General features: G+C 42.3%; 1 protein-coding gene across 1 annotated transcript in view; it reads right to left on the bottom strand.

Moving 5' to 3' along the window:
• LOC112232456 (eukaryotic translation initiation factor 3 subunit E) overlaps nucleotides 1-26,470 on the bottom strand; it is a 42,714-nt gene extending 16,244 nt beyond the window's left edge. Inside the window, exons 1-9 of the mRNA XM_024399470.2 lie at nucleotides 26,322-26,470; nucleotides 22,324-22,441; nucleotides 21,984-22,101; nucleotides 16,198-16,240; nucleotides 13,707-13,811; nucleotides 7,943-8,068; nucleotides 7,228-7,352; nucleotides 4,678-4,804; nucleotides 3,804-3,905 (exon numbers count right to left, since the gene is read on the bottom strand). Coding sequence (XP_024255238.2) covers nucleotides 3,804-3,905; nucleotides 4,678-4,804; nucleotides 7,228-7,352; nucleotides 7,943-8,068; nucleotides 13,707-13,811; nucleotides 16,198-16,240; nucleotides 21,984-22,101; nucleotides 22,324-22,441; nucleotides 26,322-26,411 — 954 coding nt within the window. The 5' untranslated portion in view covers nucleotides 26,412-26,470. The remainder of the gene's footprint in view (nucleotides 1-3,803; nucleotides 3,906-4,677; nucleotides 4,805-7,227; nucleotides 7,353-7,942; nucleotides 8,069-13,706; nucleotides 13,812-16,197; nucleotides 16,241-21,983; nucleotides 22,102-22,323; nucleotides 22,442-26,321) is intronic.
• Between the last annotated feature and the right edge of the window lie 646 nt (nucleotides 26,471-27,116).

Consider the following 27,116-nt stretch of genomic DNA (forward strand, 5'->3'; position numbering starts at 1 on the left):
GTGAATTTTGGCCCATTCCTCCTGACAGAGCTGGTGTAACTGAGTCAGGTTTGTAGGCCTCCTTGCTCACACATGCTTTTTCAGTTCTGCCAACAAATTTTCTATAGGATTGAGGTCAAGGCTTTGTGATGGTCACTCCAATACCGTGACTTTGTTCTCCTTAAGCCATTTTGCCACAACTTTGGAAGTATGCTTGGGGTCAGTCCATTTGGAAGACCCATTTGCGACCAAGCTTTAACTTCCTGACTGATGTCTTGAGATGTTGCTTCAATATATCCACATAAATGTCCTCCTCATGATGCCATCTATTTTGTAAAGTGCACCAGTCCCTCCTGCAACAAAGCACCCTCGTGCGTCATGGTATTCCTCGGCTTGCAAGCCTCCCCCTTTCCTCCAAACATAACCATGGTCATTATAGCCAAACAGTTCTATTTTGGTTTCATCAGACCAGAGGACATTTCTCCCAAATCTACAATCTTTGTCCCCATGTGCAGTTGCAAACCATAGTCTGGCTTTTTTAATGGAGGATTTGGAGCAGTGGCTTCTTCCTTGCTGAGCGGCCTTTCAGGTTATGTCGATATAATACTGGATATAGTTACTTTTGTACCGGCTTCCTCCAGCATCATCACAAGGTCCTTTGCTGTTGTTCTGGGATTGATTTGCACTTCACACACCAAAGTACATTAATTTCTAGGAGACAGAACGCATCTCCTTCCTGAGCGGTATGATGGCTGCGTGGTCCCATGGTGTATATACTCGCGTGCCATTGTTTGTACAAATCAACCTGGTACCGTCAGGCGTTTGGAAATTGCTCCCAAGGATGAACCAGACTTGTAGAGGTCGACAATGGTTTTTCTGAGGACTTGGCTGACTTCTTTTGATTTTCCCATGATGTCAAGCAGAGGCACTGAGTTTGAAGGTAGGCCTTGAAATACATCCACAGGTACACCTCCAATTGACTCAAATTATGTCAATTAGCATACCAGAAGCTTCTAAAGCCATGATATCATTTTCTGGAATTTTCCAAGCTGTTTAAAGGCAGTCAACTTAGTGTATGTAAACTGACACACTGGAATTGTGATACATGGAATTATAAGTGAAATAATCTGTCTAAACAATTGTTGGAAAAATTTACTTGTGTCATGCACAAAGTAGATGTCCTAAAATACTTGCCAAAACTATAGTTTGTTAACAAGAAATTTGTGGAGTGGTTGAAAAACTCCAACCTAAGTGTATGTCACCTTCCGACTTCAACTGTAGGCCCTGGAGGGCAGGAAGCCTGGCCCCAGTGATGTACTGGGTCATACACACTACCCCATGTAGTGCCTTGCAGCCAGAGGCAGTGATGCAACCAGTCAGGATGCTCTCAATGGTGCAGCTGTCGAACCGTTTGAGGATTGGAGGACGCCTGCCAAATCAGTCACCTGAGGGGGAATAGGTTTTGTCGTGCTCTCTTCACAACTCTTGGTTTGCTTGGGGATGTGGACGCCAAGGAAATTGAAGCCCTCAACCTGCTCCACTACACCCCCGTCGATGAGAATGGGGGAGTGCTCGTTTCTCTTTTTCTGTAGTCTCATTTCTCTTGGTCACGTTGAGGGAGAGGTTGATGTTCTTGCATCACAGGGTCAGAGCTCTGACCTCCCTTTTTTTCCTTTAACAATGCAAGTCAGTTAAGAACAAATTCTTATTTTCAATGACGGCCTAGGAACAGTGGGTTAACTGCCTGTTCAGGGGCAGAATGACAGATTTGTGCCTTGTCAGCTCGGGGGTTTGCAACCTTCCGGTTACTAGTCCAACTCTCTAACCACTAGGCTACCCTGCCGCTACCCTATGGGCTGTCTTATCGTTGTCGGTGATCAGGCCTACCACTGTTCTGTCATCAGCAAACTTGATGGTGTTGGAGTCGTGCAGTCACGAGTGAACAGGGAGTACAGGAGGGGACTGAGCACACACCCCTGAGGGGCCCCTGTGTTGAGGATCAGCATGGCTGGTGTGTTATCATCTACCCTTACCACCTGGGGGTGGCCCATAAGGAAGTCCAGGATCCAGTTCAAGAGGGAGGGGTTTAGTCCCAGGGTCTTTAGTTTAGTGATGAGCTTTGAGGGCATTATGGTGTTGAATGCTGAGCTGTAGTCAATGAATAGCATTTACACATAGGTGTTCCTTTTGTGCAGGTGTGAAAGGGCAGTGTGGAGTGCAATAGAGATGGAGTCATCTGTGGATCTGTTTGGGCGGTATGCAAATTGGAGTGGGTCTAGGGTGTCTGGGATAACGGTTTTGATTTGAGCCATGACCAGCCTTTCAAAGCACTTCAGGGCTATAGATGGTCTGCTTGAAACATGTTGGTATTACAGATTGACAGGGAGAGGATGAAAATGTCAGTGAAGACACAGCGCATGCTCGTAGTACACATCCTGATAATCCGTCTAGCCCTGCGACCTTGTGAATGTTTACTCGTTTAAAGCTCTTACATCGGCTGAGGAGAGCATGATCACAGTTGTAGGGAACAGCTGATGATATCATGCAAGTTATTTAGCTCATCTGGTCGGCTTGCGTCACTGGGCAGCTCTCGGCTGTGCTTCCCTTTGTAGTCAGTAATAGTTTTCAAGCCCCGCCACATTCGACAAGCGTTGGAGACGGTGTAGTACCATTCGATCTTAGTCCTGTATTGATGCTTTGTCTGTTTGATGGTTTGACGGAGGGTAAAGCTCCTGGGATAGAGTCCCCCTCCTTGAAAGCGGCCGCGCTACCCTCATTGAGCCCAGTTTAGTGCCAGCATCAGTCTGTGGTGGTATGTAGACAGCTACAAAAAAGGCAGACGTACTCTAGTTAGATAGAAAATCTCATGATAAGCTGCAGACCACACTACCTCACGCGAGCAAAAAAAAAAAGACTTCCTTAGATATCATGCACCAGCTGTTGACATATATGCATCAGCCTCCGCCCCGTGTCTTACCAGAGGCTGCTGTTCTGTCCTGCGAATGGAGTGTATAACCCGCCAGTATGTTCTTAATGTCATCGTTCAGCCACGACTTGGTGAAACGTAAGATACAGTTTTCAATGTCCTATTGGTAGGACATATGTGCTTTCAGCTCGTCCCATTTATTTTCCAGCGATTGAACAGTTAGCAGGGCGGAAGGCAAGGGCAGATAAGGCACTCCTCGCCTGATCCTCAACGCACCCAGATCTTTTTCCACGGCATGTTATTACCTCGTTTTGTCACTGAGAACTTGGCCGCGATGGACGAAGGCATTGCTGGAAGTGCAGCTTCTATTTTTAGCTGATGCACTACAGTTACTTCAATGGTAGTACACATCAAGCCATTACAAACCAAAATGGAAATAATTTATCCCAGCGGCTGTATGACACACATCTCTTAAATGAGTGTCTGAACGCCCCTGCAAAGACCTTTGCTTATAGAAGCTTTTACTGTTAACTACCAGGCTGATGGACAATTACAGGCCATCGTAAAAATCTGGCCCGACCAATGAGTCATAGGGTTTCCCAGAGGACTTCTGTATCACCCAAGTGACCTATTGCAATTCTACCATCGGCCATTATGTATGGACCCATGCATTTAAAAAAATTAAATAGAAGTCCAGTCCAATGCCGTGAGAAAGGTCGGCCAATCTGGCATGATCCCTAATGGTGTTTACTTCTGTGCTAACTACAAGGGAACGTTGGGAGGGCTGGTTGGCTAATCCAAATCCCTCTGTAAAACAGAGGTCTGAAAAGGAGAAATTATTCACAATCTATTGCAAATTGATGGGTGGGTGTGGGGGGGAGAGTCTGCTGGGACTTACCGACTCACACTCCCTCAGTTTCTTCTGAGCGCTGTCAAAGTCAAAGTTCACATACAGGCACTCCACAAACTCTGTGATGGGATCTTTGTAGGTGTAGGACTCCTGGAAACGGAAAAAAAAACATGTCTAACAATTTGCACATGCATGTGTGTGCTAGCTCTATTTTTCAGCAGTGGAAACAGCACAGGTTCTCTCGACAGGCAAGGCGGCATGCCTCCAACCCATTACTAAAAATAAAATAGTCAAATGTGGAGAAACATGGCTAACCAAATACTAGAATTTACAAGGCAGTGAATAAAAGCAGATTCAAAAAGTCCCCTAAACAGTTCCAAACCATGGTAGCGGGGAGAGACCCAAGAAGACCCAAAAGACAGAACAAGCATCGAGCACATGTTTTAGTGATCACACAGAGCCCACCGAGACAGTGCTTATTTAGCTTTCAGAGCCATTGATCTCTGAAGACGCTACCGATGTTGGGCTGGGGAAGAAATCGGTACTCTACAATCAGACAGTCTGCTGCCATTTATCAAATGTAATGGGTTCAAGACCTCTCTAGCCAGGACCAGATCTGATAGAGTATACTCTATCAGCCAACACCTTGCATTGCTCATAGATGTGTGGTTTCTCTGGACATTAAATAGGGTTGGGTTAAATGCAGAAGACATTTCAGTTGAAGGAATTCAGCTGTACACCTGACTAGGTATCTCCACCCCTTTTCCTAAATTGTTGGTGACATCTTGTGTCAAAATGCCAAAACCTACACTGATAACTAAGGTTGGCTAACACGTTACTGTCCATAAAGTGAGAGAAAATTAGTAGGACATGTGTTCAGAGAAATTGGGGTAAGGAATGTGATCAGATTTTTTTTATATACCTGCTGTATGACCTTGACCAGATCTTTCAGGACCTGCCGCCGCTTGCGAACGTCTTTGTTTGTGATGACAGCTGTGGTCAGGTAACGCAGAATGTGTGGGCACATGGTCTGAATGGCGTTGAGGTACCTGAAATGACAAAACAAAGGTCACGACAAGAACAAATAATCAGGGGTCTTAAAAGGACTGGAGGAACTACATGGCAAAAAAGCAATGGCCCATGATGTGAGTTGATATTTATGGAGGTGAAGGCTATACAAAGTCGATAAACCTATGCATACATCAACACACAGTTTAAGGGCAGAAAGGTCTATTTATATACGCAAGTAACTTAGCAATTAGGCTCATGGCATTTAGGACGTCTGACCTTATCGACCAAACAGATATGTCCGTAACAGTGCATTCTCCGCATGACATAGGTTTAAGCACTCCCTTTCATTACCCCTGTATAAGCGGAGTGAAGGAAAGGAAACCCTGGCCTCTGCAGTAGACACAGATCACTGAGCAGGGGATCTGCCCAGTAGCTGAAACCCTATCCTTCAGGGCCTTGTTTTTCAGCCACAGGTCAACTTGCTAAGGGCTGAGCACGAGAGAGGGCCTTGTTAGAAGTCGATTAGAACCCTAGACAACATTCTTATTCTGCAGACAGTGTTTCAAGTCCTTTCCCAACAAGCTTCCGTGAAAAAAAAAAACACCCCATTCCTTGTCAAAAGGAGTGGTCAACTTGAGTTAACTGTATAACTTCTTTATCCTTATCTGAACAGCTATCATTGACCCCCCCACAATCGTCCTCCACCGACCAAATTACATTTCAAAAGAGGAAGTGGGGTTTCCCTGCCACTTCCGACCCCTTCAGCTCTCAGCTGAGGACGAAGGAACACATGTTGTTCAGAGCGAGGAGGGCGTGCCACACAACAGTTTAATTAGTTGTAACAATTAAAGGGACAAGGGGGCCTTTGGCACTTGTGATGTTGCTGTCCAAAATCAGCAGCGAGCAGGCGGGCTCATCAGTGAGCGATCATCAACCTGGTTAGAGAAGCCCTCTTTCCTCTCCCTTTGCAGTTGTCAGACTCAGTGGCAGACCACAACAAGCCATGCTCTGTTCCTGATTAACTTACACCTACTCTCTCTCCAGGGGGTCTCCAATAGCAAGCAACCCTGCATGAGAGTCATATCTGGGAATAGCTGTGAGGAAAAAAAGTAACATAAATATAACTTTCACCCTACCCCACTTAAGGGACCTTATCATTTTGGCATTTGAGGGAGCAACAACATCGCTTTACTGGTTGCAGAGGACGCTTCACAAGAGCTGAAACAAGAATGAGTGTCAAAATCAAAACGATTTAGACCCAGGCACGAGCGAGTGTGTGAGTGAGGAGAGGATGGAGATGAAGGGTAGAGAGAGAGGTTACAATTTCATTGCCCATCTGAGAATGATTGAATAATGTAAAGCAAGTGAAACTCTGAACCAACTGCAAGGGCTTGGATAGCATTACTAAAGTATTAATTTTCCCCCTTTGCACCTACATCATAGATCATTGCATGACAATATGCTCCCCATGAGTGCCCTTGAACTCAGTAGATGTTTTCAATAACACTAAATAGGAAGACCTGGTGCAACTTGTGCTGACTGTGGGGTTAATAGAGGTCAAACATTAAACAAAGGCCTAGCCACTGGTCACCAACTTCGGCCAAAGGAAGTAATGGTCAAGGGGTGAGGGAATGAGGCCAAGCCTCACTGTGGAATAAGTGGTTTCTTGACTGGGTAATTGCAACGCACATAAAACTCCCTCATGTTTGTCCAAAACAGATGCTTGTGAGAGCTTGACATGACTAATTATTGGGCAGCCTTTCCTTCATTATCTGAATTAGTTTTTAATTTAAGTAAAACTCAAGAGAACCAGATATCCCTATCTGCTATGGTGGCATGTCATACTTTCAGATGACTACAAAAATAGGTTCAATTACACCAACCAGCAATCAGAACGGGGGATGCATTGTGTAAATTTTATGCAGTGCATAGCTTGCGATCTGCAATACACGTGGACTAACTTGTAGCTTCGAGAGTAACTAGACCACACAAAAACAAAATGGACTGCAAACACTTAAAAAAATACCTAGAGTAGGTTTTTGAATCTGCCCCCTTCCCAAAGTTAAGAGTAAAATGGCTTCTTTTTCAAAATCAAGTTTGTCTAATAAAAACTAGTCTACTTTCTACACATCAAGCAGGACCTGACCCAGGTGGCTGCCAGCTCCACTTTTGGTCCCTCCTGGGCCAGCAGCAAACCCTGGGGCCCAAGGTTCATCCCTCTACTGTGCCTCTTCTTTAGGGATAATTTCCTTCCACCCCCCCAAGGATGCCAGCAGGCCACATTTTAACAATCACCTCTGGGGTCACTCAAGGGTTTAGTGTGGATCAGTGAAGACACTGTGCCTTGGACTGTAGAGATTGCAGCTTCAACAGGCCAATATGTTCAGGGTTAGTCATCAGGTCTAAATAGGCCAACAGTGTTTTAATAAAGAACTCCAGTGTGTCAGAAGAAAAGACTTACTGGGGTTGATACAGGAAGAGCTCAATGATGTTGTCTCTGCCTTTGGGGTGGTTAAAGAAGACAAATAGGGACCAGTGGATCAGCCAGGTCCTCTGCTGTAGAGACTGGAGGGGGGAGCTCACCGACTGGACAGGAGAGAGATGTCATTATTTACTAGTTCTGATTGAGGTGACAACACAGTATACTGTAAGACCATTAAAAAGTTCAGAGTACCCTAAGGGGCGGCAGGTAGCCTAGTGGTTAGAGCGTTGTGCCAGTAACTGAAAGGTTGCTTGATTGAATCCCCGAGTCGACAAGGTAAAAATCTGTCGTTCTGCCCCTGAACAAGGCAGTCAGTTACGAACAAATTCTTATTTACAATGACAGCCTAGGAACAGTGGAAGAATTTGTTCTTAACCTTTCATTTAACTAGGCAAGTCAGTTAAGTAAAAAAATAAAAAAATAAACTTAACGTCTGTTCCCTTCCAAACGTTTTCCTTCCAAGCCAGAGCCCGCACCCTTCCCAGCTATCTATCCAATAAATTAAAATAAAAAGATCTAACTAGATCCACATAACCGCTCCATTTGCAGTTCCTCTGGAGTCAAGACTGAAGGGTGGGGGGGTGCATCAAGCCGCAACAGCGCTTTGCTGAAACCCAAAGCGGTCAATAAGGGAGTCGAATCTATGTAAGGGAATCCAAGTGCAGTGTCAAATTCTGAGAAGTGGGGCATTTACATTGTTATCGATAGTCTCCCTCAGGCGGGTGAGGTCTTCCATCGCAGCCTCCCAGTTCTGCATCAGGATCTCAGAGGCCAGCTTCCCCCACAGGGAGTTCAGGGCGTTCCTGTCTGTGGCCGGGACCTGGGAAAAGACATGTCATACTTGTTAGAACATGAAGCACACAGCATCACCTCACACTGCAGCATAACTCAATCCACCTGCAAAAATGACCAGGCACTGGCAGATCTAATCCTGATAAATGCCTCCGCCTACAAACAGTGTGCTCGCAAACAGGCACAGTCAGTGAAGGAGAGGCTGGTGCCACCGCCGCTTGGCTTTGGCAGGCAAAACTGTTCGGTGGAGTTACTTTTATTTATACTGGATAAACTGATTAAATTATGTCATCTTGAGGGAATGGGGCTTGACAGAAAGAGAAATGGATAATTAAATAATGTTTAGCTTTTTATAAAAACCTAATTTGCTGCACTTCGTGATACGGCAACCGCTGCATTGCAGATGTACTGCAATCCTTTCAGACTACCACCGTAATTAGGAGCACATTTGAAGCACATTTGAGCTTCTCTGTACAATGTGCTAGAGCTAAAACGTTTTGTTACTGTCATTTACTTAATGCTGCAACTATAAAAAAAATTATAATTGCAGGGTGGCACATGGCCTTGGGAAGACAAAACACATTACTAAGGATGCATTTCAGCTTTGGTCCTCCTCTCTAGAGTTAAGAATGGAATGTGTCACTTAATTTAGCTATGCTGAGTTCAAGCTACCACCTTGATGTTGTGATGTTTCTGGGGCAGGGGCAGCACGTCAAAGGTCAGCTTGTCTGTGACATCGCCATACCACAATTCTATCTAAAAAAATAAATTGTTGAAGGTACCTTGAGTTCACAACTCCAGGTCCAGATATCACTCCTTTGAAATAACTTTATCCTCGTTTGGATAATTAACTTAGCAGTAAAATAGTTGCAATTGGAAATAACACTAAAGATATACCCGCATGTGAGAGTAGATGGAGGGAAGGGCACATCTAGCATTGTTGAGGGAAACCCCCCCCATCGCTGTTCCTGACTCTGCAATGACCTTCGGTCAATCCCCTCTTACTGAAAAGTGTCTGGTCTTCTGCCCCTCTCTAAAGGGACTTTAACGAAGTGCGCATGCAGCTACTACTTCTGGTGGTGGTTTTGCACAACGTCAGAGCATTGATCAACAAGGCTACAAGGAGAAGCATGCAGTAGAGGCAGTGTTCTCAAAATGTCTGTCAGAGTTCGCCAACAACTGATGTCCTGCTCCAGCCACAGAAACCTAGATGCACTGTGACCAGCAACAGCCTGGGTTTACTCAACACCATTTGGGAGGTGTTCATTTTCTCAGAGCCAGGGTAATCAGTCTAGTCTAGATTAATGACTGTTTGGATGCTTTGATTGAAAAGGGGCATCAAAAGACAAAATCTGTTAATGCCCTTAGGAAATGTCCCTGATTGGCTATCAAGCTTCTCAAAACCAGGTAAAATGCTTTTTTGAAGTCTATGCCTGGTACATTGCCAGTAGGACACTTAATTTCGGGTTTGCTGTACAAACTGCATGTCTTTGAGAGGAATGTTTCAATAACTTCTACAGCTTTTCAAGCCTGTTAAAATATAATTGTGATAATCTACCATTAACACAGAAGGAAAACATCCTGTAGAATCATGCTATCTATAAAGTCTTAGTACAACTCTTCCATTATCACAAGCTAAATGCATTGGTATGATATGAAATTGATGGGACAGACATCAAAAGGTCAGGAGATACCATTTTTTTGATGCAACTAGGCAAGCCAGTTAAGAACAATGACTGCATACACCGGCCAAACCTGGACCAATTGCGTGCCGCCCTATGGCTGCTTAATCAAAGCTTGGCCTCCACCCTACGGCTCATGGGAACCTCTGGCCCACAGTAGCTTATGATAACACCTAACGCAGTCAGTGACAAGAGTCAACCTGGAAGTGAGGGTGGGTGTCTGCTGTAAGGCCAAGGAAACCTAGACGCAATCCACCACACCCCTTCTTTCGGACAGCCAGAGGAGTGGACTGAGATACAAATGATCCATGGGTGGAGAAGGAAACCACATTTGTATTTCTATCAAATTTCAGCTGGGATCTCTTAGCGATTGAGAGCAGCAGATTCTACCGATAGATCTCTCATATACAACGGATAGGAGCAGTGAGTGTTGTTTTACAGGGTCAGCCATAGCAGTACGGCACCCCTGGAGCAAATGATGGTGCCTTGCTCAAGGGCACAGATTGTTCATCTTGTCAGCTCGCGCATTCGAACAAGCGACCTTCCGGTTACTGGACCATCGCTCTTACCGCTAGGTTACCTGCTAGGCTACATGAAGACTATTAGGCTACACATTAACTTTTAAATGAACTGCTACATAAAATATTAAAAATGGTGGAAAATTATTCTGGTAGGAAAAAATAAGTGGGGAATGTCAGCGGCAAGGTAGTCTTCTAGAGTAAAACACAAAGAGGAGCAGAAGGCCATCCATCCACTCACAACAGTAGAGTTCTTTGATCATAAAACTTTTGCTTTAAATTACATTAAAAAGAAATAGACCTCATAAGATTAGCATTATAACTTAAAGCCAACCATGCTGCCAATTTAAAGGTCATAGTTTCATCTCTAAAGAGGTTTGTTGTTTTTTCTGCATTGGAGGTCCCTGTCTGCTAGGTTTAGCAGACCTCCATGTCATTGTGGCAGCTTTCTACACACTGCCTGGCATTCACTAGTAGCCACGCAACAATAGTTTCACCTCATGGGTTTTTCCAGCAGTTACCTAGTTTCCGTTGGTTGGCGAAACGGGGCACATTCACTGACTGACCAGCAACAATAAATTTACTGTGCTGGAAAGCAGTCGGGACACTCAATCTTTATTCGCAACATCCAATACCTGCATTAACTGATGATATGAATAAGTTGCTCTTTTCGCGCTACGCCACACTGTAACAGAACCCGAGGACTGGATTTTACAAGCCTGGCTTCCTCTGTTTAATTGACTGGCTTTCCCACGTTCGATGACTTATGGAGCCTCACCTCTACCTTACGGGGGGCAGTCTGAGAAAATGGGAAGTCCACAACAATAGGGGGGAGAACTACGGGGGCTGGTATTAAGTATAAAGACAGACATTTATAAAAAGAAAAAGGAATGTGAGCCTTTGGATTGTCAAGAGTAAACAGCAACTATCTGGTAAAAGTGCCTGCCCTGGCTGGGGGGGGCACAAAAAAAAAAACATAACTTAACAATTTGGGTTTATTTAGACTGAGCTAAAAACCATAAACAACTATGCGGAGGGGGAGCGCATCAATTGCATGCTTTTGATGTGGGTTTTGCTCATGTCCGATCAAGAGCCACCATCATCTGGTCTTCAATGTCTCTCGCTAGCATACTTAAATGTGAGTGCATCACATAGAATCAATCAAATGAAGAGCCCAACTGCTTTGGTTTAAGAGGCTGTTTACAGAGAATAGGGCTCGTTGCTAAGTCCCCGCAAAGCCTGTTTTTCAGGAGGCCACCAGCATCACCAACGAGTATGACTAGTCACAGACATCTTCACGACAGAGGGAGAGTATCAAATGTCAATTAAAATGGGATTCAATTGGTTGTAATGGGTGTCATTCTGAAGAACATGTAAATGTAGATTTTATTCTTTCGAGACTGGCTTTGGCACAAGTCTTTGCTATACCGCAGAGCTCAAAAGAGGACATATGCTAACAAAACTAAAACAATTGAATAAGACTTGGGAAACACTGGTTGTGCTTGTTTGGTGGGAGGAATTACAGGACACTGATAGTAGAGATGAAATAGTAAACAGTGGCTTTTGAGTAACAATGGCGAAATCTACCACCAAAAACAGACGCATTTGTTAATCACATTTGCAAACAACTTTCCCAAAAAGAAACACAGGCTTCTGAAAGGAGGCACACAATAGTAGATGTGGTGCATGGTCAGACCATAGAAAAATAAACACACACCTCAAACCAAAAGCACTTACACTGGGTCTGGTGCTACTACAGTACAAATTAACCTCATTGGCCAACAGATTCTTTTTGTTTGGAAATTAGGTTTGACGCCGAGGCTTTCTGAAGACTGAACTCGTTAAAGTCAACGATAGCACCAAAGGTCAGCCAAGCATTCAGACCCACCTTACAAGCCACTGGTCCTGGAGAGTGACTAACTAAAAAAGGCAGCACTGAAGATCTGGTGGCACCTTCCACTGAGGTCACAGGCTGTCCATTCCCAGGACTTATCTAGTGTTACACCACTCTATTGTGACACAAAACACTTTTCTAGCCTTCCCTCTCAGTCAGGTTACCACCCCTCTAGGCCCAAGAGGCTTCCAACTCTATATACAGCAGTGCACACAGTCCAACTGCACCTTGGCCATTCTCTGTGTAGTTCATCTTTCACTGATTTCTGAGGGCAGCGGGAGAGAAGCCACAAACACAAGAGCAATGATCCCTTTGTTTATAGAGGAAATAAGAAGTACGCATGTGTAACGAGAATACTGCCAGTACTTTCAGTGAACTGTAATTACCCCCCGCCCCAACCCTCTTTGCTATTATCTGATTTCCAAAGTATTTCACTGCTGCTGAAAATGATTTAATCCAAGCCCTCCTCCATGACTCTCAAATGTTAGCCGTACAGGCCGAGAAACTCAATGGAATAATGTGCAACATTCAAAACTAGGGATGTTAATGGTTAACCGAAAATATATTTGAACGGTCAAGCTCAGTCTTAAATTGCATAATTTAGTGGAACTAAATTGGCAACAAAACTTATAACGTACATCCCTAATTTGATTAATTCAAACAAGATAGGAGTAAATGAGCGGAATTTGCAAATGTATAGCCTAAGTGGTTGGCTAGTTCTTTGTTTCGTAAACCTGTTCGCTCAGTGACAGTCGATTCTTTATTTGAGTGCATATGACCACCAGAACATGTTACGTAACTCATAAGCACTGATGCCTGACAAGGAGACATCTGGCTTCAAATCAATACGTCGTCCACCGCAGCAGCCCCCCGAGATGACTAAAGACAGATTATGAAGTCTGCTGCTGAACACTTGGCACAGTGAAACATTTACTTATTTAATCCTACCCTTGTCCTTCAATATCAGCTCATCCTAATACTGAAGATGTGTGGAGAATTGAATGGAGCGAATGACAGAAGCTTTTCACATGCAATTACTAAGGGTGTTCCTTCCTCTTGTGCTATCCCCTTGAAAAATTAAAGAACCCTGGCCAAACTACTGAGCAGTGAAGTAGGAAAATCCATTTTTCATAACAAAATGCATTGAGCCAAAAAAGTATACATCAACGAAGTGTCTAATTCTAAAAAATGCAATGTTAAGTGGATGTACACTGCTCATAATTGATGGGGTTTGGCACTGTGCAGTGCTGGAAAAATCACATAACGACAGTGATTAATGCACAAAATGGGAGTCGTTCATGAGAAACTAATACTTCTTAATGAAGCTTCAATCATCGTCTAACTGTTTGCCCTTAAGGAGCTTGCTAATATAAACTGCCCAATAGTGTCAACTTTGAGTGGTCCAGTTTGCATTCAGAAAACTACTGATGAAGTTGCAAGGGTACAAATCCATAATAATCTAAATTTTAAAAAAGTCTCTAGATCTATTAACTTGCTGTGAACATCTTGTATCCAAGGTTGCCAGTTTGATATTTGATAAGAGTACACTGAAATGAGGGCAACTTGACTTACCAGGACACGGAAGAAGTAGAGGTACTCGGCAGCCCCAGAGTAGTTTCCACACTCATACTGGAACTTGGCATATCTGTACAGAGTGTCCAGGTACTCCTGACGGAACTGGAAGAGAAAAAGGCTGATCAATGGTTTCGCTCGATAACTATTCAGAGCATAGACACAAGCAATTGTTTATTTGATGAGAATATTGTCAGCTTTCTCGCACGCCTAATGTGAGATTATGGTCCTAGATGAGAGCCATGATGTTATATCCAGTCAATGCCAGACCACGCCAGAGTGGCTGGAGTAAGGAGGGCAATTCTAGAATAATCTATGATTTCAGAGCCCAGTCTGTTTGATTTCCATCACTGATCAATGGGGTCAGCAGGTAGCCTAGCAGTTTGTATCTGTATTTATTATGGATCCCCATTAGCTTCTGCCTAGACCAGTTACAGAAGTGGGAGGGTTGCCGGTTCAAATCCTTGCTCAGATGGGAAAATACGGTGAGGAGTGCGCGGTCAACCAGAGGTTTACTGGCATCATCCTAGATACCGTTAACCTGCTGTTGTGCCCTTGAGCAATTTAAGTGTGGAACTGTATGTTCGAGTAGCTCCATGTAAACATCCCATACAGAATGCTGCATTACCACATGTAGGCCTATTTACTTTGAAATGTAAGTTGTCAACTGTGGCTATTCGAGAAAAGCCTTCAACAACGGACCTGAGCCCTATACTACGAATAAGATGAGTCAACTTGTCTGACTTCCACTTGGGATAACTGGTACCACAAAAGTGGCTCACCTTTTAGCCAAGTACATTTCTGAGTACAACACCTTCAGAACTAAATTGCTTCGGGGGGAGACTAACAAAGCCAACTCTATTTATCCTCAATCTAGTGTCTGAGCCACCAATTGAGGAACAATGAAATCAGATACACTCCCTCTCACAAAGAGTCATCAGCCCCATCATTTGAGGGACAAAACTGATTAAATGTTTTTATTAAAAAATGCTTTGTGTCTTTAAAAGTTACTACCTATCAATTTACACACTTAGTGATGGACAGCATTTGCTTTCAAACTAAGTTTTTCGCGTGACCGTATTTTGATAATTGCAAAACGCTGACTGAAAACCACAACCATAATCCATAGAAGGAAATTCCCATTCATGTCAAGAATGTGAGCCATTGCTAGTGTAACCATGACTTAAGTAAGCTTTTAACTAAGGTCTGCACCTGATGTATTCAGCGTATGTGACGAATTGATTTGATTCGTCAGGTCGTCCAACTGGCCTCAACCACAGACCACATGCATGGCGTCACGTGGGCGAGCGGTTTGCTGATGTCAACATTGTGCCCCATGTTTGGGGTTATGGTATGGGCAGGGATAAACTACAGACAATTGCATTCGATCGATAGCAATTTCAATGCACAGAGATACTGTGACGAGATCCTGAGGCCCATTATCATGCCTGTCACTCACTGCCATCACCTCATGTTTCAGCATGATAATGCACAGCCCCATGTTGCAAGAATCTGTACACAATCCCTGGAAGCTGGAAATGTCTGAGTTCTTCCATCAGACATATCACCCATTGAGCATGTTTGGGATGCTCTGGAACGAAATGTAAAGCGTGTTCCAGTTCAAGCCAATATCCAGCAACATCACACAGCCACTGAATTAAGAGTGGGACAACACTCCCCTACCATATTCAAGGTATATGTGACCAACAGATACATATCTGTATTCCCAGTCAATGAAATCCATAGATTAGGACCAAATGTATTTATTTCAATGTACTTATATGAACTCAGTAAAATCTTTTAAATTGTTGCATATTGTGTTTCTTTATGTTCAGTACACAACTGTGGTAATGATAAATGACCGTTAGGTGGCAGGGGAACAGCATGTTGGGAAATGTCCATAGGGGGCACAGAAGGTGGGAGATTAGTGAATGAATCTGTAAAAACAATTACTGTCCATTTTGGGGGTGGAATCTCTATGAATGGAGCCCTAAACGGTATACTCCTGCTAACTCCTGACATATCACAACGCGCTGACGTCAGTTTGGAAACAGAGTCCAGTCTCACAGATGCAGTGTGGCTTTGACAGGCAGTGGTTGCTAGCCACTGAGATGTGGAGGGAGACCGCCCTTTCCCACAGCCGAGTGGACTACGGGCTGTGGAGGTGCACTGAGGACAGGGTGCAGGTCAGAGGGATGCCAGGGGAGGGGGGGGTGTATAAAGTGTCACACCAATTATAGACTCTCAGGCATTCTTGCGGCCAGACCCATGTGTCCCGAGCTGTTCCATCTATTCTTAACAATTCACCACAGACTGTAAAATGTCCACAGAATTTTCTGCAAGCCGTAAAACCCCCAAAAATGAGTTACGGTTTTGGGAAGTCATTACGTCTCCCTGTTTGGGCCCCCCGTTCCCGAAACAGCGGGTTCACACAGGAGTCATGGGAAATGCAGCTTAGAATTGAGACGTAAGCAAAGTGGTCCAAACTTACGCTGTGTTTCTCCGCCAGATAGTTAAAAAGGGCCTGTCCATCCCTGAAAGAGAAAGAGTCACAGTTAGTGGCCTTGTTTCGTTAAAGTAACCAGTTGGCGGATGCAGGTTAAGTGTTGAGCCCCATTCAGGTATAAATTTCTCCATTTCTGGACTGTAGCAGTCGAGGCAAATCAAGGGACTTTCATTTTCAAAACAGTTTGAGCTGATCCCTGACAGGCAGCAAAAGTACTCTTATTGTGTGTGAATATTTACAGGCTGTTTACAACATTCATCTTCAACACTGACGCCATTAAACTGTCAAGGTCCAACATTCAGGTGGGGGGATCAATCGCACTTAAAACTAGAATTGCAGCCGTAGATTAGTCACTTGCCAAAAATATTATTTTTTACATTCAAATGAAAACGCTGTTCATGTCAAAATACAGGCATAAAAAACACACTACATGACCATAAGTAAGTGGACGCCTGCTCGACGAACATCTCATTCCAAAGTCACAAGCATATATGGAGTTTGTCGCCATTTTGCTGCTATAACAGCCACCACTCTTCTGGGCAGGCTTTCCACTAGATGTTGGAACATTGCTGCGGGGACTTGCTTCCATTCAGCCACGAGCATTAGTGAGGTCGGTCACTGATGTTGGGCGAATAGGCCAGGTTCGCAGTTGGCTTTCCAATTCATCCGAAAGGTTTGATGGGGTTAAGGTCCGTGCCCTGTGCAGCCCAGTCAAATTCTTCACACCAATCGACAAAGCATTTCTGTGTGGGCCTAGCTTTGTCGTGCTGACACAGGAAAGGGCCTTGCCCGAAGTTGGAAACACAGAATCTTCTAGAAAGCCATTATTTACTGTAGTGTTAAGATTTCCCTTCACTGGAACTAAGGGGCCTAAACCATGGGAGTATCAAATAAAATAAAACTTCCTCCACTTAACTTCACAGTTGGCACCAGTCGGGTAGGTAGTGTTCTGCTGGCTTCCGCCAAACCCAGATTCGTCCGCCAAACTGCCTAATGGTGAAGCATGATTCATCACTCCAGAGAACACATTTCTGTGCTCCAGTCAGATTGCTGCGAGCTTTACCCGGCTTGTGTGCGGATGATCAGCCATTGAAACCCCTCAAGAAGCTACCGACGAACAGTTATTGTATTGAATTCCAGAGGACGTTTGGAACTCGGTAGTGAGTGTTGCAACCGAGGACCAACGATATTTACATGCTTCAGCATTTGGCAGTCCTGTTCTGTGAGTTTCTGCAGCCTACCACTTTTCCACTGAGCAGTTGTTGCTCCTAGACGTTCCCACTTCACAATAAAAGCACTTACAGTTGACCAGGGCAGGTCCAGCAGGGCAGGAATTTTACAAACTGACTTGTTGGAAAGGTGGCATCCTATGATGGTGCCACTTTGAAAGTCACAGAGCTCTTTTGTAAGGCAATTCTACTGCCAATGTTTGGCTATGGAGATTGCATGGGTGTGTGCTTGATATTATACACCTGTAAGCAACAGGTATGGCTGAACTAACCAAATCCACTCAATTGAAGGGGTGCCCACATAGGTTTAGACAATTTTGCAAATATGTAAACAAGGCATTTGTTTCAATTTGAATACATTTGCAAACATGTCTAAACCGGTTTTCGCTGCATCATTATGGGGCATTTTAGAATTAGGTTTAATGAAACAAAATGTGGAAAAAGTCAAGGGGTCTGAATACTTACGTAAATAAGATATTTTAGTTTTAATTTGAATACAAGTATTCAGAACCTTTACTATGAAACTAGGAATTGAGCTCAGGTGTATCCTGTTTCCACTGATCATCCTTGAGCTGTTTCTACAACTTGATTCAAGTCCACATGGTAAAATCAGTTGATTGGAAATTATTTGAAAAAGCACACCTGTCTATACAAAAGGTCACACAGTTGACATTGCAAGTCAGAGAAAAAAACCATGCCATGAGGTCCAAGGAATTGTCCGTAAAGCTCAGAGACAGGATTGTGTTAAGGCACAGATTGGGAAATGATACAAAAAAATAAATAAAAAAAATTCTGCTACATTGAAGATCCCCAAGAAGAATTGCCTCCATTCATGAAAGGAAGAAAATTGTATCCAACCAAGACTTTTCAGCTGAGTGCCCAGGCAAACTGAGCAATCAGGGTAGAAGGGCCTTGGTCAGGGAGGTGACCAAGATCCCAATGGTCACTCTGACAGAGCTCCAGAGTTGTTCTGTGGAGATGGGAGAATTTTCCAGAAGGACAACCATCTCTGTAGCACTTCACCAATCAGGCTTTTGGTAGAGTGCCCAGATGGAAGCCACTCTTCAGTAAAAGACATGACAGCCCACTTCCTCCAGACATGAACGCTGAGCATCATGTCTGGAGGAAACTTGGCACCATCCCTACGGTGAAGCTTGGTGGTGGAAGCAGCTCCAATCGATCAGTCCATTCTGAATTTGTGATAAATCTGTTGTGATTTTGGCAGGCAATATAGCTTGCCTACAAACGTTCTACATATCTTTTTTTTTAATGAGACTGTCATTTCAGTAATCAAGAGCTTGTGTGCAAGGCATGCACACGTGTGTAGAGAGCCAGAATGGAAATGAGTGAGAGGATATAACGATGGGAGAAGTTGAGAATTATGTGATTACTGCAGATCTAATCACTCAGTTAATTTCTTGATGCGAGTTGCTAAGTTAAGATAAACACCTGAACTAGAGTCAATGTGAATGAACAGTGGACTCCGGGATAACATTTCACTTGGCTTTCTTTTCAGTTCATCGGGAAACAGTTAAATGTCTCCCTGTATGCTATATATGTAGTTTTGTCAGTTCTCACCTCTCCTGCCTAGAAACTAATGAAGGACAGTGACCTCGGTAGCTCCTGGGTGACCAGCTTCCCTGTAGAGGGGAATGCATCTCCGCTGAGCACTGCGGGATCACAGTCCTGACCTGTCCCCAGTGATTAATCCAAGTTCTCAATCTCTCCATGTGGATTACATAGTCTTTAGTAGGGCTGCGGCGGTCACGAAATTGTCAGTCGGTAATTGTCAAGCAAGTAACTGCTGGTCTCACAGTAATTGACTTAACACACACATTTAGCATCCTACAAGCCACTATTGCAGACCTTTGGAACATCTACAATTTAAAAAGTCTAATTACATGTAATATAGCCTCCACTCACAATATATTATTTATAGAGGTCTAAAAAAAACAATTAAAATGAGGTTAATTCAAAAGAACAGAATAGCATACTCTGAGTTGTCCTTATGTTAGGTACAGATATGGCTATGCCATAAGGTTGTGAATTCTACGGCATTATTTTATAGTATGAGGAATACAATAAAAAAAAAATAGAAAGGATATTTTCTGCAAACGATTTAAGGGAGTGCGCACATGCGGCTAGTCGGTGTTGAGCGGTTAACAAAGAAACAGAATCCTACATGCTTAAGAGTTATTTATGTAACTTTAGTTGTGATGCACACAGGGAATTTTAATACATTCTAAGGCTGAATGACGCGACTATTGATGACTTGAAAAAGTTGCATGAACGGTATGAGCTCTGCTTAGTTTTTTTGTGTAGGCTCTACACACTTCAGTCTCAATAACAATTGGACAAGCACTTAATAATGTCATGAAGTAGGCGATAACCGCTAATGTTCCATTAACAACATTACCAACTAACTAACTGCAATAACGCATGTAATGCTTTTATTTATTTTTTAAGTTAATTTTTAATGGTGAAAATGAGCTCTCCCACCTTGAAACTCACTCGCTGCATATGTATACCAGTTAGGCTCTACATCTGTTGTAAAGCATATTAATGTGCTTAATTTTAAGTTATTTGGCCACTTTAGTTATGATAAAAACCTTATCAAAACATAAGCCTACGGGCTAAGCTACATGAGGTGTGCGACCAGGATTTGAAAAAAGTCCAACGAAAGAAAGCATGCATTGTTTCATGCGTTATCATACTATTCTTGATTTAATCGTGTATTTACATATAAATTACTTGCCTAATTAAATAAAAAAGGTGAAATTTGTTTTTACTTGGGTAGGTGATAATCATCCATTTTCTGGAAACGGGCAGGATAAAACAAAAATACATCTATGTATTTCCCATTCCCATCAGCTATAGAAAGCTGATGGGAATCTTTTTTTATTTTAATTGAGCCCATCACTGTCCTCATGCAATTGCATAGCCTAAAGAAATGTTGCCCAACATGAGCTCTGATTAAGTGTTTGATTAGATTTGCATTGATGTAAGAGTGATTGAGTACCAGGCAATTAGCAAGTTTGGTAGGCTACTAATGACCACCAGCAGAATCAGCACTTGGAAAAGCGTAACTAGCGTGACTAAGCAGTCAGGTGGAATTTGACTGCCTTCACGACCACTGGTGTGGTGGTAATATGGTCACCTTAACAGCCACAGTCTTAACCAAGACCTGCCCCAGGTTCTCACATCCACAACTGCCTTTCAAGCAACAGTCCCAACAGGAATAACAGCAAGATAATCCACATATCCAAAGGTCTACATTGCGCCTTGAATACCCCTTCAAAAAAGGTAGACAGCATTGCATTACTACCACCACCGTCTGCACCAAAAAGAGCAAAGAAGCTATGGAAGTTGAGAAACTCAAGATCAATAGAATTGTTTAATTTCCTCAACCTATGAACATGGATCAGAAACATTGCAGAAATAATCCAGAGTGTGAACAACAATTTTAAGCATTTATTGGCTAGGCCTAAGCTATATTGGATTTGCTTCTTAGAGATATTAAGTTGAAGGCAGGCCTATGAGGTATGGATGGCATCAAATGCATCTAAAAAGACAGTCTCTCTCCAACACAAAACATTATCACACAGTATTATCCCAAAAAGATAGGACTAGGGGATCTAAACATTGAACCTCTTTGCCATTTCCGGTCAGGCATGATCCACTATATAAATCCAAAATTACATCAAAAACACACTACCGCATCCAGAGTAACTTCAGCAGATATTTGCTCAGGACACTAAAAATGGCGTGGCTTGCCCTTTTGGTTTTGTGAAGAGTTTTTTGGTGATCCGGGACATGTCTTGTACTGTTTTACAAATCCAATGGTATCAAAATGAAACTCCGCATAACAAAAGAGAAACATGATCCTGCCCACGAAGAGAGATTACTCAAACAGAAATCTGAATAGAAAATAGCAGTAAAACAGACTGCACTCCAAAAAGTTACGTCACATTCACAAGGCTTCAAAACTCCCATTACAATGGCATAATGGTCAGTATAAAATGCCTGACTTGATAAACATGTTTTAAACCCAAACCTTTAACAAATAATTCTAGATTGGCAAGTCGGTGAGAAGTGTCCTTTGATGAACTGAACTTACTCCTGCCAAGAAGCCAAGTAAAGAATGAGGACACGAGTTTAACCAAACTATTTTAATCACGGCAAAGTCAGCAGAGACCAAATGTTCTTAACATTCACCGCAGCATTGTGCATCGGTCTCCTCGTCTGCGTTTGCCGAGTTTAAGATGTAACCCTAAAGTCACTAGGGAAATATTTGTATGCAAAATGTAGGCATTCCATTTTTGTTTTTTTATTACCATAATCTCAATTAAATGCCACTTGAACTTCATCCCTTAAGCCTGCAAAGTTAGAGAATCTTCCGACAGAGAACACTACTCTGGGACCTCAAGAATTACAAAAAAAAAAAAAAAAAAAAAAAAAAGGCAATGATGGATCATCTATAAATTGCAATTGACACCTAAACCATCCATCAGTTAAGTGGTGGGACAGGAGGTTCTAACTCACCTGGTTGACTGCATCTGTTTAGTGGTCTCTGGGTCCTCAAACATCTTCACAATGGGCTCGGTCTCACCCTGCAGCTGCTTCAGCTGAGCCACCACAGTGATCCTCTTCTCTTTCAGGGCTTCACATGGACATAGAGCAACCATTAGAGGCTTTGAGGATTGTATTAGTCATGACTGTAAAATGTGAGGGGGGGATGGTGTGCAATCAGTTCTGCTGCCATCTTGTGATTGTTCCATCAATAAGTGTAAACAATACTGAACCATGCATAACACATATCACTGTACAGGTTTCTTTAACAAATATTTTAGGAGGTAGACCAAGCAGTGTGCAGTCTACTTACTGGCGGGGATCTCTTTCTCAGGGAAGAGGTTTTTGTGTACATCCATGGCAAAGTCCACCATGTTGGTCTCGCTAAGGAGATCCAATTTTCCATGAAGCAGTTCTTTCTCATTGTAGATCTGAAAGAGGAAATGGTTAAAAGGGTGGGAAATTGGGTTATTTTGGAATATACAGTTGCAAATCATTAACTTTGACGACCCAGTTTAAGAGAACTGCTGACAATGACAGATGTAAGGAGTTCATCTTCTAACCTGACTAACGAAGTTAGAAAACATGTTTAGCTGTAATGGACGCCTGGTTGTTAACGTCGCCCAGCAGAGGGCAATGCCGCCCTCATTTTGACAGAATACCTGCCCTACAGCATAAATGCTTGTTTTGGTTACACCGCCGAAGAATGATACAAGATACGTGTACATATTCACGAATTGGAGCTGGAAAATAACGTTGTGGTGATTTCCACGTGGAGTGGAGAAACATGAACAAATACAGAACTAACAACTGCTCTTGTAGCTAGCTAGCATGCTAACCTTCACTAGACATCCTGCTAATCTTATCTAGCTAGCAAACGTTCTGTTGCTCATTTATTTAATATATCGTATTCAAAAGATTGGTGGTTAAGCTGCACCAATCAATGTGGTGAAGCATGCCGTGAAGCAATACTTTATCGGTAAAAACCATTCATCTTGGAAGCAGGGCTGTAAAATTCAATCATTTCACATTTATAAAATGGTCATACATTTTGGGGGAATACAGACCAGCATAAATTACCCAACAAGTTTGCACGCCTTTTTAATTTGCTCCATCTCTTAGGCAGTCAAGTGTATGCTACTTCAAAAAGCATTTTTGCTCAGTTGCAACTTGCGAAGAGTAAGAACTTTGCAGGCATTTCTGATTAACAAAAACAATGCCATGCCGGTGGGTGGTAACATTCAAATAAATCCAAGGACGCGAAAATAAAAAAAGGACTGAAATTATAGCACGTCATATAGGGGAAACACAGAAAAAAAGAAAAAAAACATAAAATAACCCCACTTCGGATTTCCGACCTCCAAGTCCAAATACATCTTACTTTGACTAAAAATGATAACTTAAGAGCCGTCCACACCAAGGACCATAATTATATCATTTTTTGTTATAATTCTAATTCACAGAAGAGTTTAACACAATAACAACAAAAAGAGAGGCGAATGATATCAAGAGCTATCGTTTGGATCACTTTCAGAGCGATTCTCCCCCAACGATAAAACAATGACAACTAAATTTTAAAAAAATATATTGAAGTGTTCTTGGTTCTAGCTGCGCGAGGCTGCCTGGAGAATAGATAATTTACCTTTATTTAAGACAAAGCACAGGATTAGCTTTCCTGAATATCTGAGCATATTTGTGGCCACATTAACAAATAACAAACAGAAGGCCATATTTTCCAAAGGAAATCCCATCTTTACTCTGATACATCAGTAAATAGGTTTAAATATTTACCCGTCAAAGTGCAAGGAAAATAAAGTTAACCGACTAGGAAATGGCAGATCTGTGCATTTAACCAGGCTGCGTCCGGGACTGGTTAAATGCACATATCTGCCATTTCCTAGTCAGTCAACATTATTTCCCTTGCACTTTGACGGGTAAATATTTAAACCTATTTACTTAGCTAATGAATGACCTAATATCTAGCTTCTTACTTCAGCTACACATCTCTAGCCTCTCTACCAGCATTTTCCGTGCGCAGTAGGCTATTCAAGCCTCTCCACCATTCCCCTTCACATAAAATCCCAGGAAAAGCTATGGGATTATTAATTTAAAAAAATAAATGTATTGTTTATGCTAGGCCTAATAGCCTTTTCCTTGCGTGAAGGAGGCTTGCTCTTGCTAAATGTAAAACAGTCCTAGGCCAAATGAACTGTCGCACAGGTCAGACATGAGCACAGCGAAAAAGAGCCAAACAAATTGACAACCATTAGAAAAATGGAATTCACTTGCAAACCACAAGTGGCTAAACAGCATTTATTTTTGAATTACTGAATTTAAAATATGAGTTTCTATATTACATGTACATTGAAGTATTATGTGCAGTTGTCACTACGGACAATGAAAACACAAGACCAACCAGTGCTTCAGGGTATGAACACCTTATTAAAAGGCCTACAGCGTGCAGTAGGATGTGTTGAATGAGTTGCAGGTGTCCTGCAGAATGATAAACAATCTGCTGGTAGGCTGGATGAAATATTTTAACAATGCTTTTTTCTGATAAAAACTAGTTCATTGCATCCTCCTTGAAGCCCAGTTTCATAATATTAACAAATGTCATAGTTTTGAAGCAATCACAAAAAAACAGGCCTTATTTTAGGTCATTTTTCACCCTGCCAGCTCCTATTAGTTCTATTGAGCACCGTGGCACCAACTCGCCTTCCGAGCGTTCTATTCCCAGCCTATTGTTCTACGTCACAAGGCCTGCTTTGCTATTGTTGGCAATGAGACCTGCCCACGTAGGTGTAGTTTAAATGTAAACAAAAAAGGACCCCTGGAACTTTGAGGTCATCCCATTGTTTCATGAAGGGAAATATAGCTATGTCTGTTTATTTAGCCAAATATCCCACAAAGTGTATATTTTGATTTTTACAAATTGTACACCATTTTAAACACGAGAATCTCTCCTTTCTAATTATGTAAGGCTGGGCACCGTACTCTGCAGTCATTGATCGCTAGAACAGAAATAGCCATTTCTTTCTTACCTCCTCGTTATGTGTTGTGGTCTCTACCTTCTTGCCCTTTGTGCTGTTGTCTATGCCCAATAATGTTTGTACCATATTGTGTTGTCATGTGTTGCTGCCTTGCCATGTTGTCATCTCAGGTCGCTCTAATATATATATATATTTTTTTTAATCACAGACCCCGTAGGAGGCCTTTTGTCTTTGGTAGGCCATCATTTTAAATAAGATTATTTAATTAGGCAAGTCCAACAAAAGGTTAAATAAAATAAACAATGCAGACATAATCACAATTGGCACCATCAAGGTGCTGATGTTCACTTTCTACACAAGTTCTTTTTCAGTTTAGTCCTAAGAACAGACTGGTGGTAAAATAAAAAGGGATACATTTTTTGGTGACATTTAAGCATAGGCTAAATGGAATTCTAAGCGTCACTCCGAGTCAAAAACGTTCGATTCCATTTATTTGCTATGGACTCACGCTGGTGTTCCAGCTTAGCCAAAGTTCTTTTGCCATTTTTCAGCCTTGGGTGAATTTTGACTCGTTCTATTTTCCAGCCTACCGCTGGTGTGGATGCTCGCCAAGGTTTCGAGTTGTGTATAATTTTTAGTTATGGACCTTGGTGTGGATGGCCCTTTATTAACTTCAATCGTTGTGCAACGTCACGGGTAAGCTCTGGGCATCGTGAATTTATGTTATTGCCTTGTGGTAACGTTACTTTAAATGCATACCTAGTGTTTATAGTTAACTAGTCATCAACCTTTCTAGCTAGCTAACTAACAACAACAACAACAACAACAGTTAACGCGTTACCTAGTTGACAAGGACACACTAGTATAGTTAAATACATCGAGACGAGGTTCTCGCTAGCATCTAGGAGTCATGTTACCAAGATCTGCAGACAGTAATGTTGAAAAACAAAAGCTCAATGAACGTAGCAAATGTTTGTTCACTAGGCTAGCCAGATAACTAGCGTTAGCTTAATTAATTTAGTAGCAGCCGCCAGTGCCGGTTAACGTTAGTTAGCTAACTATTGTTAATCTAGGTTTTTAAAAATTAGCTAACGTTAGCAAGTGTGCTTAAGTTAAGGTTATACAATACGTTAATATACAGAAAACTGACACCAACATAGCGTTTACTAAATAACCAATATAGCTTGCTAGCAAGCGAGGCCCAAAATTCATGGGTGACTCTTTCACGCACGTGGCGTTTACATTATTTACATGGGTTATTTACACACTTCTACCGAAAACTTAGATTGTGGGTACAACTTAACATAACACACGCATTTACCTCTTTGACAGAAAGGAATTCCAGCAAAGGAAAGACGAGATGTCGGTCCAAAAAATGGGCAATTTTGGTGGTGAGGTCGTACTCCGCCATTTTCACCACGAGAGAGGAGGAAGTAGACGCGAGAACGTGTTACGTCATTTGACCAATCAGCGTCACTTTCAGCATCAGTACCTGCATGGATTGGCCATATTGATGATGAACTATTATTAACTACTATTTTAATGAGCATAACGACGATAATGACCATGTCTAATTATACTATACATTATTATAACTGGCTGTTCCAACAAAACGAATTGGGGGCACATTGTAGCATTCAAGATTTCATATTCAAAATGTTATTTTTTTCTTTGACAGTTTTGTTGACAAGATACAACAAATGAGTGGATTGAGTAGCCTTCAACTAATAAACCAAATGTACAACACTGATAAAGTACCTTGCGTGTAAGTGCAAATACTGTCTAACAATTTTCCAGTCCTAATTTAGTTTATTATTTTTAATTGTTCCCGATAATGGCATGTGCATGAAGACATTTTCTTCTAATTAGACTTTGCAATTAGAGTATTATTAAGTTATCCCTTTGGCAACCAATTAGTTAATATGGTTGAACTTGTGTTGTGAGTGTACAACTCCTTCTCTTGTGACTTGCAGGGCTGTCTCATGAAGATATTTTATAATGTGGTCTGCTCATATGGAAATGTGTATTCAGCTTTTCTCCTGCATAGGCCCACTCTAAAGGAAGCATGGCTATGTGGTAAACCTTTCAAGACTACCATCATTTCACTGTAGTGTTG

Source organism: Oncorhynchus tshawytscha, linkage group LG03, assembly GCF_018296145.1.
Source record: "Oncorhynchus tshawytscha isolate Ot180627B linkage group LG03, Otsh_v2.0, whole genome shotgun sequence".
NCBI classification, from domain to species: Eukaryota; Metazoa; Chordata; class Actinopteri; order Salmoniformes; family Salmonidae; genus Oncorhynchus; species Oncorhynchus tshawytscha.